Source organism: Theropithecus gelada, chromosome 11, assembly GCF_003255815.1.
Source record: "Theropithecus gelada isolate Dixy chromosome 11, Tgel_1.0, whole genome shotgun sequence".
Lineage (NCBI taxonomy): Eukaryota > Metazoa > Chordata > Mammalia > Primates > Cercopithecidae > Theropithecus > Theropithecus gelada.
Window position 1 is genome coordinate 78193238 of NC_037679.1, and position 14816 is coordinate 78208053.

Below are 14816 nucleotides of genomic sequence, written 5' to 3' on the forward strand. Positions count from 1 at the left end.
AGAAGAGGTGTTATTCTTGCCCGTGGTGACACAACTTAGCAGAATCAGGACTTGAACTCAGGTCAGCAGGACTCCAGACCCCATGCACTTTCCCAGCATCACCTAATTACCTTTTGCACACCCTGCTCAAGTGGAAAACTATGACATTTTGGAATTCAGTCCCTTCCATAGTTGGAGGCAGCCTGCATTTTAGGCAGTCTCAACAATCGAATCCAATCCACTTCTCAGCAGTTTTATCTCTCATGAAGCAAATAGGCAATCGACAGGCCAGCCTGTGGAGGGAGAAATGACAGGGTGGATGTGGGGTTGATTGGAGGGCAGTGGATGGATATGTTCTGTAATGACAGTTCAAACCCTAGGCAGGTTGGGTGCCTGACCTGCTTGGCTGAGCTGGGCAAAAAATGCTGAGCTGATTTTTCTCCAGATGGTTCTTTTGTCCTTTGACCTGAACTTGAGAGCCAAGCAATTCTTGATATACAAGAGTGTTTACCACAGACTCATAAGCACATATACTCACACACGTCCACACACTTACACACTTGCTATCAGCCCTGAGAACTGGACTAAGCCATTCTCATCCATTGCCTGTGGAGAGGCAGTGGTAGGGAGCTGTGCTTGTCTGTGTTGCTCCGCCCTCAGGATCAAGTTCAAATTCCTTGTAGAATCTACAACCCAGATACTCAGAGCATGGTTCGTGGAGCAGCAGCCTCACCTGGGAATTGGTTAGAAATACAGACACTCAGGCCCTCCCCAAGACCTACTGAAGAATCAGCATCTGTAGTCTGACAAGATCCCCAGGTGACCCGTGCACATGAAGGCTTGAAAAGCACCTGTCTACATGGCCCTGAAGAATCTAGCCCCTTTCTTCCTTCCTAGACTCAAGTCTTGCCTCCCACCCTCCACCTTCACTATCTGTCCTAACTTACTGCATCCCCTGAAGTCACATGAAGGTCCACTGCTGTGTCTTGGTGCTGGACCTTTGCACTTGTTCTTCTTCCTTTTTCCTCCACTTTCCTGACCACTTTCTATTCATCTGGTAGGAATACTTCTGTGATCACCTGCCCACATTCCCCAGGTTGGGTTAGGTGCCCTCTCTGTGGGTCCACTGCTCCCCTAAGCCTCTGTCTATCAGATAACTTATTATACACCACGTTGTAATTCCTGGTTTAGGGATCTGTCTCCCCTTCCAGGGTGAGAAGTCCTGCAGGGCAGAAACAATGTCTTGGTTACTTTTGGGTCCTTGAAATCCAATACTAAGTAAGTGTTCAGTAAACAACTGTTGAGTAATGAATGAAATAATGAGAGAAATGACAGCCTCATAAAACTTCCTTTCATTTTTCATTTAATTTCTACTAAGATGAACATTACTGCCCCTGTATCCAAATGATGTCTCCCACAGCAGTGCTGTGCAATCCCCAGTTTTCCTCCAAGCTCTATTGCTTTTTCCAGCCACAACGACAAAGCTCAAAGGGTCACAGCTCCTGAAGATTACCCCCATCCAGGCTTAATGAACTGAATTCACATTGAAAACGACTCGGAATGCCAAGACCGCAGGCCAGGACATTATTAACACATCCCAGACTGAGGTCCCAGGAGCCAAGGCACAAATTGGCCAACTTCATCTTGTCTGTGGGCTAGGTCAGCCCCATGATAACTCTTGGACTTTCTGGTGAGCATTTAAGCACAAGAGTCTAGGCTTACATTCTCTGTCAAAACAGGCAGAGTGTGGGTATCTGGCAAGTGTGGGCACAAGGATGGACCATTCACAGCCCTGGATGCAAGGGCAGAACAAGTACCTGAGCCATGAGCCCTGGATGGAAGCAAGTCCTTTTGCCTCTCCAGGTTTCAGTGCCTTCAGCTATGCAAGGGAAGGAGGTTCACCACGCTGCTGCTGCACACCCCACAGAGGGTTATAGGAATCAATTGAGACACTAGATTAGTAAGTCCTCTATACACAGAAGGAGCTATTTGTGGAATGGAGGCAATAAATGTCAAAGATGTCTCCAATCTCCTGGCCAACTGCCATTTCTGTTTGTGGAATATAAGATTCAGACCAAACCTTGAGATACAGATCCTCTCCAAACACATAAGACCATTCCTATCTTACAATGTAATTACCACGATTCCCCCTGTACCTCCACTTATCATTTCCTATATTTTCAAAATGTTTTCTACTAAAAATGCAAAAATTAGCCAAGCGTGATGACGGGTGCCTGTAATCCCAGCTACTCAGGAAGCTGAAGCAGAAGAATCACTTGAACCCGGGAGGCAGATGTTGCAGTGAGCTGAGATCACGCCACTGCACTCCACCCTGGGCGATAGAGCGAGATGTAGTCTCAAAAAAAAAAAAAAAAATGTTTTCCAGAGTCGTCTTCTTTTTGTTCTCAGTTGATTTTTTTTTTTTTTTTGAGACAGAATCTCACTCTGTGGCCCAGGTTGGAGTGCAGTGGTGTGATCTCGGCTCACTGTGAGCTCTGTCTGCCTCCCAGGTTCACGCCACTCTCCTGCCTCAGCCTCCCAAGTAGCTGGGACTATAGGTGCCCACCACCACGCCTGGCTATTTATTTATTTATTTATTTATTTATTTTTAGTAGTGACAGAGTTTCACTGTGTTAGCCAGGATAATCTCAATCTCCTGACCTCGAGATCCGCCCGCCTCAGCCTCCCAAAGTGCTGGGATTATAGGCATGAGCAACCAAGCCTGGCCTCTCAGTTGATTCTTATAAACAGGCAGGGCAGCCGCTGATGTTCTTGCCAGGTAATATCTCAGAGTCCCAGTTTGTTCTTCACAGTAGGGATGGTAATGCTGGCTCGTGGGTTTCTTTGAAAGCTTCAATGAGAAGATAAGTGAGAAGTGTTTAGTTAGCTCAGTGCCTGGTATGCAGGAGGTGCTTGATAAATACTAGCTGCTGTGATGATAGAGTGATGTGGAGAGAGCACTGGGCTGGGAGTCAAAAGGTGGCAATTCTACTAGCCAGAGCTATGATATGAGTCACTATTTGCCTTGGGCAAGTCCCCTTGGCTCTTGGGCCTCCGTTTCTCCACTCTGTACAGAGCTGAGCTGGAGCTGGGGTTCTTCCTGCTCCACCATTGTTGGTCTCTGATTCCCCAAACAGTGTTTAACTCGAAACCTAGTGCTTGGGGCATGAGGATCTGCACCCCACGCTGGGTCAAATGAGCACTTTGTTGGGAGCAGCTGACTGATCGGCTCAGTGAGCAAGAGCTTTGATGGGAAGCAGGGAAGCAACTAGGGAGCCAGGCCTCTTGAGGAGTTTTGCAGAAAAGTTCAGCCCTGACTCTTATCAGAGCCTTGGAATCTGCCGGTTGCCATGACGACAGAGACAGCATCTAAGCTCCAGGTCTCTGATTAGCAGGAACAGAGCCGGGAGGCCTTGAGGAATTCGGCACTCATGGCTCCCTCCCTCCCTCCCTCCCTCTGTGAAGTGGAGTGTGCCGGCCCTTGACTCCACTGTTTTAGCTGTCCCCAAAGATTTCGCCTTCCTTTGAGTATTTTTTTAATGCGATATAGAAGGAAAATGAGGCAACTGCCGGTACTCCTCAGCAAGGATGGAACACAGAATTTTTCATAAGGACCTGCAAAGATGCAAGGCTGGAGACAGGGAGGGGAGATGGGTGGGGCTGTGGAGGGCTGAGGCTGTGGCTGAAGCCTGATTCCACTGCAGCGTTGAGTGACCTCAGACTCTTTATTTGTACCTCTGCTTCTTTATTTGTAAGGAGAATTAGGATCTGATCTGTGGTTCCCACATGAGATCGATAATCACAATTCATTTGTTCACCCATCCAAGTATTCATTTGTTCATTCAATAAATGTTCATTGAGCAGTAAGCTACACGACGTCAGGCACTGCATCTCTGGGGATTCAGGGGTGAGGAAAGAGACGAGTTCCCTCTCATAAAGCTTACGTTCTAGTCCAGAAGACAATCATTTGGCAAATAGACACATAAAATGATCATTTCAAACACTAAAAAACTCGGTGAAGAAAGACACCACAGGTTACCGTGATTCCCATCACAGGTGGAGCAGAGAGCACGGGAGTCAGGGAGGGCCTCTCTGAAAAGGTGACTTTTGAATAGAAAGAGGGCGCTGGCCATGCAAAGAGCTGGAGGAACAGCATACCAGATGGAGGGAACAGAAAGCGCAAAGGCTCTGAGCATTTGAGGAGAAGCAATGATGTCATGTGGCTAGAACAGAGTGAGATACGAAGAGGAGTAGGAGATGGGTAGAAGAGGGATTGAAAGCAGGGTCACAGGCCAGATTGTGCCAAGTGTTTCAGTCTGGACTGTCAGTTTGGATTTTATTCCTGATCCAATAGGAGGCTGAATTGCCTGCGATGTGTCTTTAAGATGCAGATTCCTGGATGCCACCCCTTAGAGACTCTGATTTACTACAACTAGGATGGGACCTAAGAATCCATATTTTTAAAAGCTCCTTAAAGGCCTCTGATATTGTGCCAGTCATGGAAAACCCTCAGCTACATGCTGTCTGAGTCTCTTTAAGTTTTAAGAAAGCTGAGAAGCAGCCTCTTGGAACATTTTGAAAAAAAGACTTTAAATGTTATGGTATATTACAGAGAATTTCCTTCTTCCTCCCCTTAGCACTTCCTGTCTGCCTGACAGAATTCATTTTATTTCTGTTGGTTTTATTGCAAAATTCCAGGTGGGGTACCCAACACCAGGAAGGTGAAACCAGTACTATTGGAGAAAAAGAAAAATCTACCACATCAGAGAGTAAAAGTTACATAAATTCCTGCAACTCCATTGTGTCCTTCCTCACCAAATCATCTTCAAGATTTCCCCATATCTGATTCCTAACCCCTATTGCTGACAATGATGGATGAGGCACTGTCCTCACCCGAAGCCTTACACCCCAGGGCTCTGGCAGTAGCATCCACCAGCTTCTCCTATACTTCAGATAACTCACGCCTCTACTCTCTCCATTAGACAAGTCACTGAGACCTCCCACCCAATGCCAGCACACTCATCATGTGTTTATTCACTGCCAAATTCCTCACAGCTCTCAGCTTTTGCCTATCATGGGATTGCTTGTGGTATCAATTTATTTTCTACAATGCCCCAGAGAGTTCAAAATTGTATTCTTATGTGTCTCCACCTTGACATAGCAATAATGTCTGACTTGCAAGAATTGGTCACAAAAGGCAGCTTCTGCCTTGCTCTCTTGGATTGATCATTGTCAGGGAAGCCAGCCGCCATATTGTGAGGATACTCAAGCAGCCATACGGAGAGGCCCATGTGAAGAAGTAAGGCCTCTGCCCACAGCCAGCACCAGCTTGCTAGTAGTATGAGTGAGCCACCTGGGAAGTGAACTACCTTATGTGTCAAGGCTTTGCTGGACAATGCACACAAATCAATAAGCTCACTGATCTTTTCTAAAAGAAATATGAGGTTGAACAGAGAAGACATGGATTGAACAGTCTGAGTAGACTGAGGCATTGGCTGAGTTATGGACCCTTTCTGAGATTCCATTCCCACCAACTATAACATCAGGAAATTAGTCCAAAGCATCTCAAAAGCACTTTCTAACTTTTTGAAACAATGTTCTCTTTGGCTAATTTGTTACTGCTTTTATTGATTCATTGAAAAAATATTGCTGAGTGCTCGCTAAGCAGCAGGCTCTGGGGCAGTAAGACCCAGTCTTGCTCACAGGGAGCTCACAGTCCAGTTTGATAGAAGACAATCAAATGACAACAACATATTATTAAGAGTTGCTGGTAGGGGAGCAAAGGCATACCACGTCTTAGAAAAGAGGATAGATCTTCCCAAAAGCTTTCTCCCTACTTTACTTTCTCCATCTCCTCAATGTTGACGCCATCCTTCCAGTTGCTCAGGCTCAAAACCTTGACGTCATCCTTGACTCCTCCTCCTGTCTGACTCTCTTACTTTTCACATTTAGTCAGCAGCAAATCATGTCAGTACTACTTTCAAAATTCGTTATAATCACACCACATCTCATCCCCCACTCCACTCTGCTACTACACTGATCAGAGCCTGGACTATTGCAACCATTTCCCCATCTCTGCCCTTCTCTCCCTTCAGCCTTGTGTCCCTCAACCACTAGAGTGATCTTTCTGAAATGTAATCACGCTTGTTCCAAAGACTCCTCTCGCATCTCAGCTGCAGAGAGCCTCAAAGGTCTTCCCACGACCTGATCTCTGATCTCACCTCTTCCCACTCTAGCCCTTGCTTGCTGTTTATTATTATTGTTGTTGTTATTATTATTATTATTAGAGACAGAATCTCATTCTGTCACCCAGGCTGGAGTGCAGTGGCATGATCTCAGCTCACTGCAACCTCTGCCTCCTGGGGTCAAGCGATTCTCCCGCCTCAGCCTCCTGAGTAGCTGGGATTACAGACGTGCACCACCACAACAGCTAATTCTTTTATTTTTAGTAGAGACAGGGTTTTACCATATTGGCCAGGCTCGTCTCAAACCCCTTACCTCAAGTTATCCACTTGCCTCGGTCTCCCAAAGTGCTGGGATTACAGGCATGAGCCACTGTGCCCGGCCGCTCTTCCTTATAATACGCTAACAATTTTTGAACTTGCTATTCCTTCTGCTTAGGGCACACTTCTTACTTCCAGCAGTGTAGAAGCTTCTACCTGTGTAGAAGCTATATATAACTGTAACAAATTATTCCAAATCTTTTGGCTGAAAACAACAACAAACAGTTATTATGGTTCATAGTTTCTGTGACTCAGGAATTTGACTGAGTGGTTCTAACTCACCATCTCTCATGAAGCTGTGGTTAGATGTCAACCAGGTTTGCAGTCTCATGGTAAGGCTTGACTGGAGCTGGAGAATCCACTTCCAAGGCGGCTCACTCATAGGGCTGACAAGTTGGTGCTGACTGTCAGCAGGAGGCCTCAGTTCTTCTTCACATAGGCCCCTCCATATGGCTGCTTGAATGTCCTCACAACACGGCTTCTGCCAGAATTATCAACCCAAGAGAAGAAGGCAGAAGCTCCCTTTTGTGACCAAGTCTTGAAGGTCATACATTATTACTTCTACTACATTCTGTTCATTAAATGTGAGTCACTAAGCCCATCCAATATTCAAAGGGAGATAAATTAAGTTCCATCTTTTGATCTTTTGATGACAAGAGTGTCAAATAATCTAATACATTCTAAACTGCCCAAACTTTAAGATTAGTCCTGAATCCTTCAAGTCTCCACTCCCTTGTTACTCCTCCGGAAGGACTTCCCTGATTATTATATACAAAGTAGCAGCCATTCCTCCCATTTCTTAGCTCTGTCAGCTGAAAATGGTGGCTCACACCTGTAATCCCAGCACTTTGGGAGGCCATGTCAGGAGGTCTTGAGTCCAGGAGTTCAAGACCAGTTTGAGCAATATAGTGGAACCCTGTCTCTACAAAAAAAAAAAAAAAAAAAGGTGAGTATGGTGGTGTGTGCCTGTGGTCCCAGCTACTTGGGAGGTTGAGGCCAGAGGATCACTTGAGCCAGGGAGTTCAAGTCTGCAGTGAGCTGTGATTATGCCACTGCACTCCATCCTGGACAACACAGTGAGACTCTGTCTCAAAAAAAAAAAAATGTGTTACCATTCAACAAGCCACATTTTTACTTGCTATGTGTTTATTATCTATTCCTCCATCTAGAATGTAAACATTCCATAATCACAGGAGATATCACTGTCTTGTTCACTGTATCTCCACACCTGAAACTGACCTGGATACAATGAAGGCACTCAGGAAATTGGAGTTAATGAATGCGGGTTACCCTAGGCCAGGACAAGTGTGGGAAGAGGCAAGCCTTGCTGGGTGTTAGGCAGAAAACAGAAGCTTTGTTGTCAGACAGCAGACAGGGCAGCATTCCTCAGGGATAAATGGGCAGAAGTAAAGGCATGGAAAGGTAACCCCCATAGTAGGGAGGTTTAGGGAAAACTGAGGCTGAGCAGGACGGAAGGGAGTTCTGAAAGCACAGAGTTGGCAGTGAGAAGGGCTGAGAAGCCCTAATTAGAATCTCCATCCCTCCAGGGCTTGCAGTTCTACCAGCTCTGCTTCTAAAGATGCACTCATAAGTGGCTGACAGAGATGGATGTGTTTTGCTGCCCTTCCTTCAATATCGACTGGGCTTGGCTTGCTCTCTTAGAAGCCCTAAGGAGCAGGGGGCTTGTCAGACACATTCATCCTGAGACATGAAACCAACCTGGATGCACCGATGCAGGAGCCTGGTGCATGAGACATGCTAATGCCTTTGATCAATGCTTGACATGGGGTCTGAAGGCAGGGTGAGCAGGGAGGGACGCTCTCTGCGTGTCACCAAATACACCTGTTTCTCTCAAACTCCTGACTCTTCCTGGTTAAGAGGCAGGAACTTGAGTGACAGTCTCTTCAAAAGCTGATTAACCAGGCAACTTCTTTGCCCTCTCAGGAACTCCCATAAAGAAGTGGGACTCATAGGCGACTCCTCAGTATTCTCTGCAGCCTTTGTCAGTGGCAGAGGAGGGGGCTGCAGGACTGCAGGCCTTCATGGGGACTGCTGTCCCAAGTGGGTGGTTCATACCAATGAAGGACATCAGATTGGAGATTTGGTTTACAAGGAAGTAAAACCAAAGAAAACTGACACTTTTGAGGCCTTTCTGCTTGTATATTTTATCTCATTTTATATTCACAATAGTTCAGCAATATATGAATTGATACTATTCACTATTTTATAACTGAAGAAACTGCAACTCAGAGATGTTGTGACTGGCCCCAGATACTATAGCTACTACATAGTTAAGACTATTTGAATCTACATATATGTGGTCCATACAGAAATAAGGCAGAGAAATGGAATAGAAATGGCAAAGTGGAGTTTACACTAATCTTATCATGCTTTGGCCTCCCATTATGTCTTGAGAAAGGAAATGAAATGCTGGTTTCCAGCATCTCTCTGTGATTTAGTCCAAATAGAATAAGCTATGCTGCTGTGACAAATAAACCTACATCAAAGTGGTTTAACCTAATTTCAGTTTATTTCTCTTGCAAAATCTGATGTGGTACAGGCATCTTTCCTCCATCAAATAGTTTCACCCTTCAGAATGTGTGGACTCTAAAGTCACTATGACAGAGGAAGGGGGAGCTGGAGAAGGCACACGGATCTTGATTGCCTTGAACTGGAAATTACATGTGTTCCCTCCTGCTTAGAGACCATTGGCCAAAGATAATCTCATGGGCTCAACCTAACTGCAAGGGAAGCTGGGAAATACTAGGAATTCTATGAATATTTAATGAACATTAAGTGTCTCTGTATATTCTAACACTTTTGTGTCCTTATTTCTTCCTCTGTAGGACAGAGCCCCAGAATAGCCCCGTTGTCCCAGCTCGGGATGGACCCTCAGAAAAGCTGGGTCAGCATCTGGCCACTGACCCTTTGGGCACCAACAGCTGGGAGAGAGACAAGGCCTGTCGGGAACTGAGTGCCGCCAGAGGACACAGGTGAGAGCCAGTGAGGACGTTCAAGTTGAAGACACAGAAATAAAGTCTGCCTGTCTGGTCATGGCTCACCTCTCTCTTATGCAAGTTCCTCTTTCAAACCCTTAAATCAAGGGTTAGTAAATATTTACCGTGGAGGAACAAATCATAAATATTTTAAGTTTGTAGACCCAGTGGTTTCTGTCACAACTACTCCTCTCTGCCACTGTAGTGCAAAAACAGCCGTAGGTATTATGCAAACAAAAAAGCATATCTGTATTCCAATAAAATTGTATTTATAAAAGCAGGAGGCAGGCTAAATTGGCCCACTGGCTGTAGTTCGGCAAGCCCTACCTTAAATGATAGAGTTCCTTTCCATTTTAATGGCTTCATGAGCCGCTGACTCCCAAATCATAGTTTCAGCCCAGACCTGTCTCAGGAGTTTCAGGTCTTTGTATTTTTTCTTTTACTCAGTTATTTAACTAATACTTCTTGAGCACCCACTGTGTGATGGGCACTGTGCTAGCACACATATACAGAGAGCATACTCCAGAAAAATACTGTATACTCAGCATTTTACTGAGGCTGGGAGAGGTAAAATGAGTTCCCCAGAATACAATAGCCAATAAGTGGCAGAGCGAAGTTTTGAACTCCAGTCTCTCTGATCTTAAACCCTTGGCTAAAACCCACTCCATTATCCTATGGATGCTACTGAAAAAAAAAAAAATTATCCCCTGCCTCCTATTTTCGGCATACACTTACAAAGCCTGGCCCAGGCTTTGTAAGGCCTCTGGAAAATCTATTTCTAGAAGATGTGATTACTGAATTTTGGAGAAGTGGCTTGGGAAACTGGAGTCATTTTTTTCTTTTAAATTTTTATTTCATTATTATTTTCTAACTTTTATTTTAGGTTTGGGGTTACATGTGAATGTTTGTTGCATAGGTAAACACGTGTCACAGGGGTTTGTTGTATACATTATCACCCAAGTATCAAGCCCATTACCCAACAGTTATCTTTCCTGCTCCTCTCCCTCCACCCATCCTCTCTCATCAAGCAGAGCCCCAGTGTCTGTTGTTTCCTTCTTTGTGTTCATAAGTTCTTATAAGTGGGAGTTAAGTGGAGTAATTTTCAAAAATGAAGTCTTCCCACCACCTAGGCTGCCCTCTCAGGTACAGGCTTTAGTTACGCTGCAATTTCAAGGAGAGAGAAACAGTTAAGCCCTATCAACTTAGAGAAGTGAAGTTCAACCACATGTCTAGAGAGTTCACTCCAGGAAACAGGAAGAAAGTAGTTTTCATGATAGGCAGAGGGAGATAAAGAGAGAAGTGAGAAGGAAGGGAATTTCCCTACTTTTAAAACTTTGGGCCAGGCATGGTGGCTCACGCCTGTAATCCCAACACTTTGGGAGGCCGAGGTGGGAGGATCACCTGAGGTCGGGAGTTGGAGACCAGCCTGGACAACATGGTGAAACCCCTGTCTCTGCTAAAAATATAAAAATTAGCCAAGTGTGGTGGTGAGCACCTGTAATTCCAGCTACTCTGGAGGCTGAGGCAGGAGAATTGCTTGAACCCAGGAGGAGGAGGTTGCAGTGAGCCGAGATCGTGCCACCACACTCCAGCCTGGGTGACAGAGTAAGACTCCGTTTCAAAATAAAAAATAAAAAATATTGTCTCCTACATGGAATCTGTGTGTACGAATCTGGACCCTGTCACTTACGAATCAGGCAGCCTTGGGCAAGTTTCTTTTCCTCCGTGGGCCTCAGTTTCACAGCTATAAAATGGGAATGTTGAGATGTAATTCTCAAGGTCAGGATGAGGATTAAGTTAGACCAGGCATGTACAGATTGTGGCAGTGAGGCTACAGCATAGGAAATCCTAAGATATGTTAGTGAGACTTTCATGAAGCCAGAAGACAAGATTCTGGTCATGAAAATCTGAAAAAAAATGATGCCGTGTCGTACAGCGTCTCTATTGTAGAGCCGTTGTACTCTAATGTACAGCGTGTGGGCCTCTTGCTCCCTTCTGTCTGTGACTGACCCTCTGATGTGACAAAACCATAATAATGATGATAATAATAACAGTGATAATACAAGTAATCATAATTATAGTAATATTATATAATAAATGTATAATATAACAATTAATTATAATTATAACAGAAACCCCTTATACTGTCCTCTTACTCTATGCCAGACCAGGGCACATTACCTAAGTCAGCTCCTTTATTCTTGGAATCAAACTTAGGACACAGGTACCATGTTTCTTCCCACCTCGTTGATGATCAAGATGAGACTCAGAGAGGTCTCTGAGCCCTGTTGGAAGTAAAAGAGTTAGACTTTAAATCTAGGTTTGTCAGCTTCTGAGCCAGCATTCCTTACTGCTGCATACTTTACTGCATATGTAACCACTGTGTTTTGAGCCACTGCATACTTAACCACTGCATGTTTAATCGATGCATGTTTAACCACTGTGTACTGCTGCATACTTTACTGCATAGGTAACCTCTGCATATGTAACCACTGTGTTGGAACCACTGTGTACTTAACCACTGCATTTTTAAAAACTTTTTTATTATACTTTAAGGTCTAGGGTACATGTGCACAAAGTGCAGGTTTGTTACATATGTATACATGTGCCATGTTGGTGTGCTGCACCCATTAACTAGTCATTTACATTAGGTATATCTCCTAATGCTATCCCTCCCGCCTCCCCTCACCCCACAACAGGCCCCAGAGTGTGATGTTCCCCATTCTGTGTCTAAGTGTTCTCATTGTTCAGTTCCCATCTATGAGTGAAAACATGTGGTATTTGGTTTTCTGTCCTTGTGATAGTTTGCTCAGAATGATGGTTTCCAGCTTCATCCAGGTCCCTACAAAGGACATGAACTCATTCTTTTTTATGGCTGCATAATATTCCATGGTTATATGTGCCACATTTTCTTAATCCAGTCTGTCATTGATGGACATTTGGGTTGATTCCAAGTCTTTGCTATCGTGAATAGTGCTGCAATAAACGTATATGTGCACGTGTCTTTATAGCAGCATGATTTATAATCCTTTGGGTATATACCCAGTAATGGGATGGCTGGGTCAAATGGTATTTCTAGTTCTAGATCCTTGTGGAATCGCCACACTGTCTTCCTTAATGGTTGAACTAGTTTACAGTCCCACCAATATGTAAAAGTGTTCCTATTTCTCCACATCATCTCCAGCACCTGTTGTTTCCTGAATTTTTAGTGATCGCCATTCTAACTGGTGTGAGATGGTGTCTCATTGTGGTTTTGATTTGCATTTCTCTGATGGCCAGTGATGATGAGCACTTTTTCATGTGTCTGTTGGCTGCATAAATGTCTTCTTTTGAGAAGTGTCTGTTCATATCTTTCACTCACTTTTTGACGGGGTTATTTGATTTTTTCTTGTAAATTTGTTTAAGTTCTTTGTAGATTCTGGATATTAGCCCTTTGTCAGATGGGTAGACTGTAAAAATTTTCTCCCATTCTGTAAGTTGCCTGTTCACTCTGATTGTAGCTTCTTTTGTTGTGCAGAAGCTCCTTAGTTTAATTAGATCCCATTTGTCTATTTTGGCTTTTGTTGCCATTGTTTTTGGTGTTTTAGTCATGAAGTCCTTGCCCATGCCAATGGCCTGAATGGTATTGCCTAGGTTTTCTTCTAGGGTTTTTACGGTTTTAGGTCTAACTTTTAAGTCTTTAATCCATCTTGAATTAATTTTTGTAATAGGTGTAAGGAAGTGATCCAGTTTCAACTTTCTACATATGGCTAGCCAGGTTCCCAGCACCATTTATTAAATAGTGAATCCTTTCCCCATTTCTTGTTTTTGTCAGTTTTGTCAAAGATCAGATGGTTGTAGATGTGTGGTATTATTTCTGAGGGCTCTGTTCTGTTCCATTGGTCTATATTTCTGTTTTGGTACCAGTACCATGCTGTTTTGGTTACTGTAGCCTTGTGGTATAGTTTGAAGTCAGGTAGTGTGATGCCTCCAGCTTTGTTCTTTTTGCTTAGGATTGTCTTGGCAATACAGGTGCTTTTTTGGTTCCATGTGAACTTTAAAGTAGTTTTTTCCAATTCTGTGAAGAAAGTCATTGGTAGCTTGATGGGGATGGCATTGAATCTATAAATTACCTTGGGCAGTATGGCCATTTTCACGATATTGATTCTTCCTGTCCATGAGCATGGAATGTTCTTCTATTTGTTTGTGTCCTCTTTTATTTCATTGAGCAGTGGTTTGTAGTTCTCCTTGAAGAGGTCCTTCACATCCCTTGTAAGTTGGATTCCTAGGTATTTTATTCTCTTTGAGGCAATTGTGAATGGGAGTTCACTCATGATTTGACTCTCTGTTCGTCTGTTATTGGTGTATAGGAATGCTTGTGATTTTTGCACATTGATTTTGTATCCTGAGACTTTGCTGAAGTTGCTTATCAGCTTAAGGAGATTTTGGGCTGAGACAATAGGGTTTTCTAAATATACAGTCATTTCATCTGCAAACAGGAACAATTTGACTTCCTCTTTTCCTAATTGAATACCCTTTATTTCTTTGTCCTGCCTGATTGCCCTGGCCAGAACTTCCAACACTATGTTGAATAGGAGTGGTGAGAGAGGGCATCCCTCTCTTGTGCCAGTTTTCAGAGGGAATGCTTCCAGTTTTTGCCCATTCAGTATGTTATTGGCTATGGGTTTGTCATAAGCAGCTCTTATTATTTTGAGATACATCCCGTCATTACCTAGTTTATTGAGAGTTTTTAGCATGAAGGAGTGTTGAATTTTGTCGAAAGCCTTTTCTGCATCTATTGAGATAATCATGTGGTTTTTGTCTTTGGTTCTGTTTATATGATGGATTACATTTATTGATTTGCATATGTTGAACCAGCCTTGATTCCCAGGGATGAAGCCCATTTGATCATGGTGGATAAGCTTTTTGATGTGCTGCTGGATTTGGTTTGCCAGTGTTTTATTGAGGATTATTACATTGATGTTCATCAGGGATACTGGTCTAAAGTTTTCTTTTTTTGTTGTGTCTCTGCCAGATTTTGGTATCATGATGATGTTGGCCTCATAAAATGAGTTAGGGAGGATTCCCTCTTTTTCTATTGATTGGAATAATTTCAGAAGGAATGGTACCAGCTCCTCTTTGTACCTCTGGTAGAATTCAGCTGTGAATCTGTCTGGTCCTGGACTTTTTTTGGTTGGTAGGCCTCAATTTCAGAGCCTGTTATTGGTCTATTTAGGGATTCAACTTTTTCCTGGTTTAGTCTTGGGAGGGTGTGTGTGTCCAGGAATTTATCCATTTCTTCTAGATTTTCTAGTTGATTTGTGTAGAGTGTTTATAGTATTCCTGATGGTAGTTTGTA

General features: G+C 43.7%; 1 protein-coding gene across 1 annotated transcript in view; it reads left to right on the plus strand.

Moving 5' to 3' along the window:
- The window catches only part of SRRM4 (serine/arginine repetitive matrix 4), a 184516-nt gene that overhangs the window by 112079 nt on the left and 57621 nt on the right, over positions 1 to 14816 (plus strand). The window contains exon 2 of the mRNA XM_025402155.1: positions 9329 to 9475. Coding sequence (XP_025257940.1) covers positions 9329 to 9475 — 147 coding nt within the window. The remainder of the gene's footprint in view (positions 1 to 9328; positions 9476 to 14816) is intronic.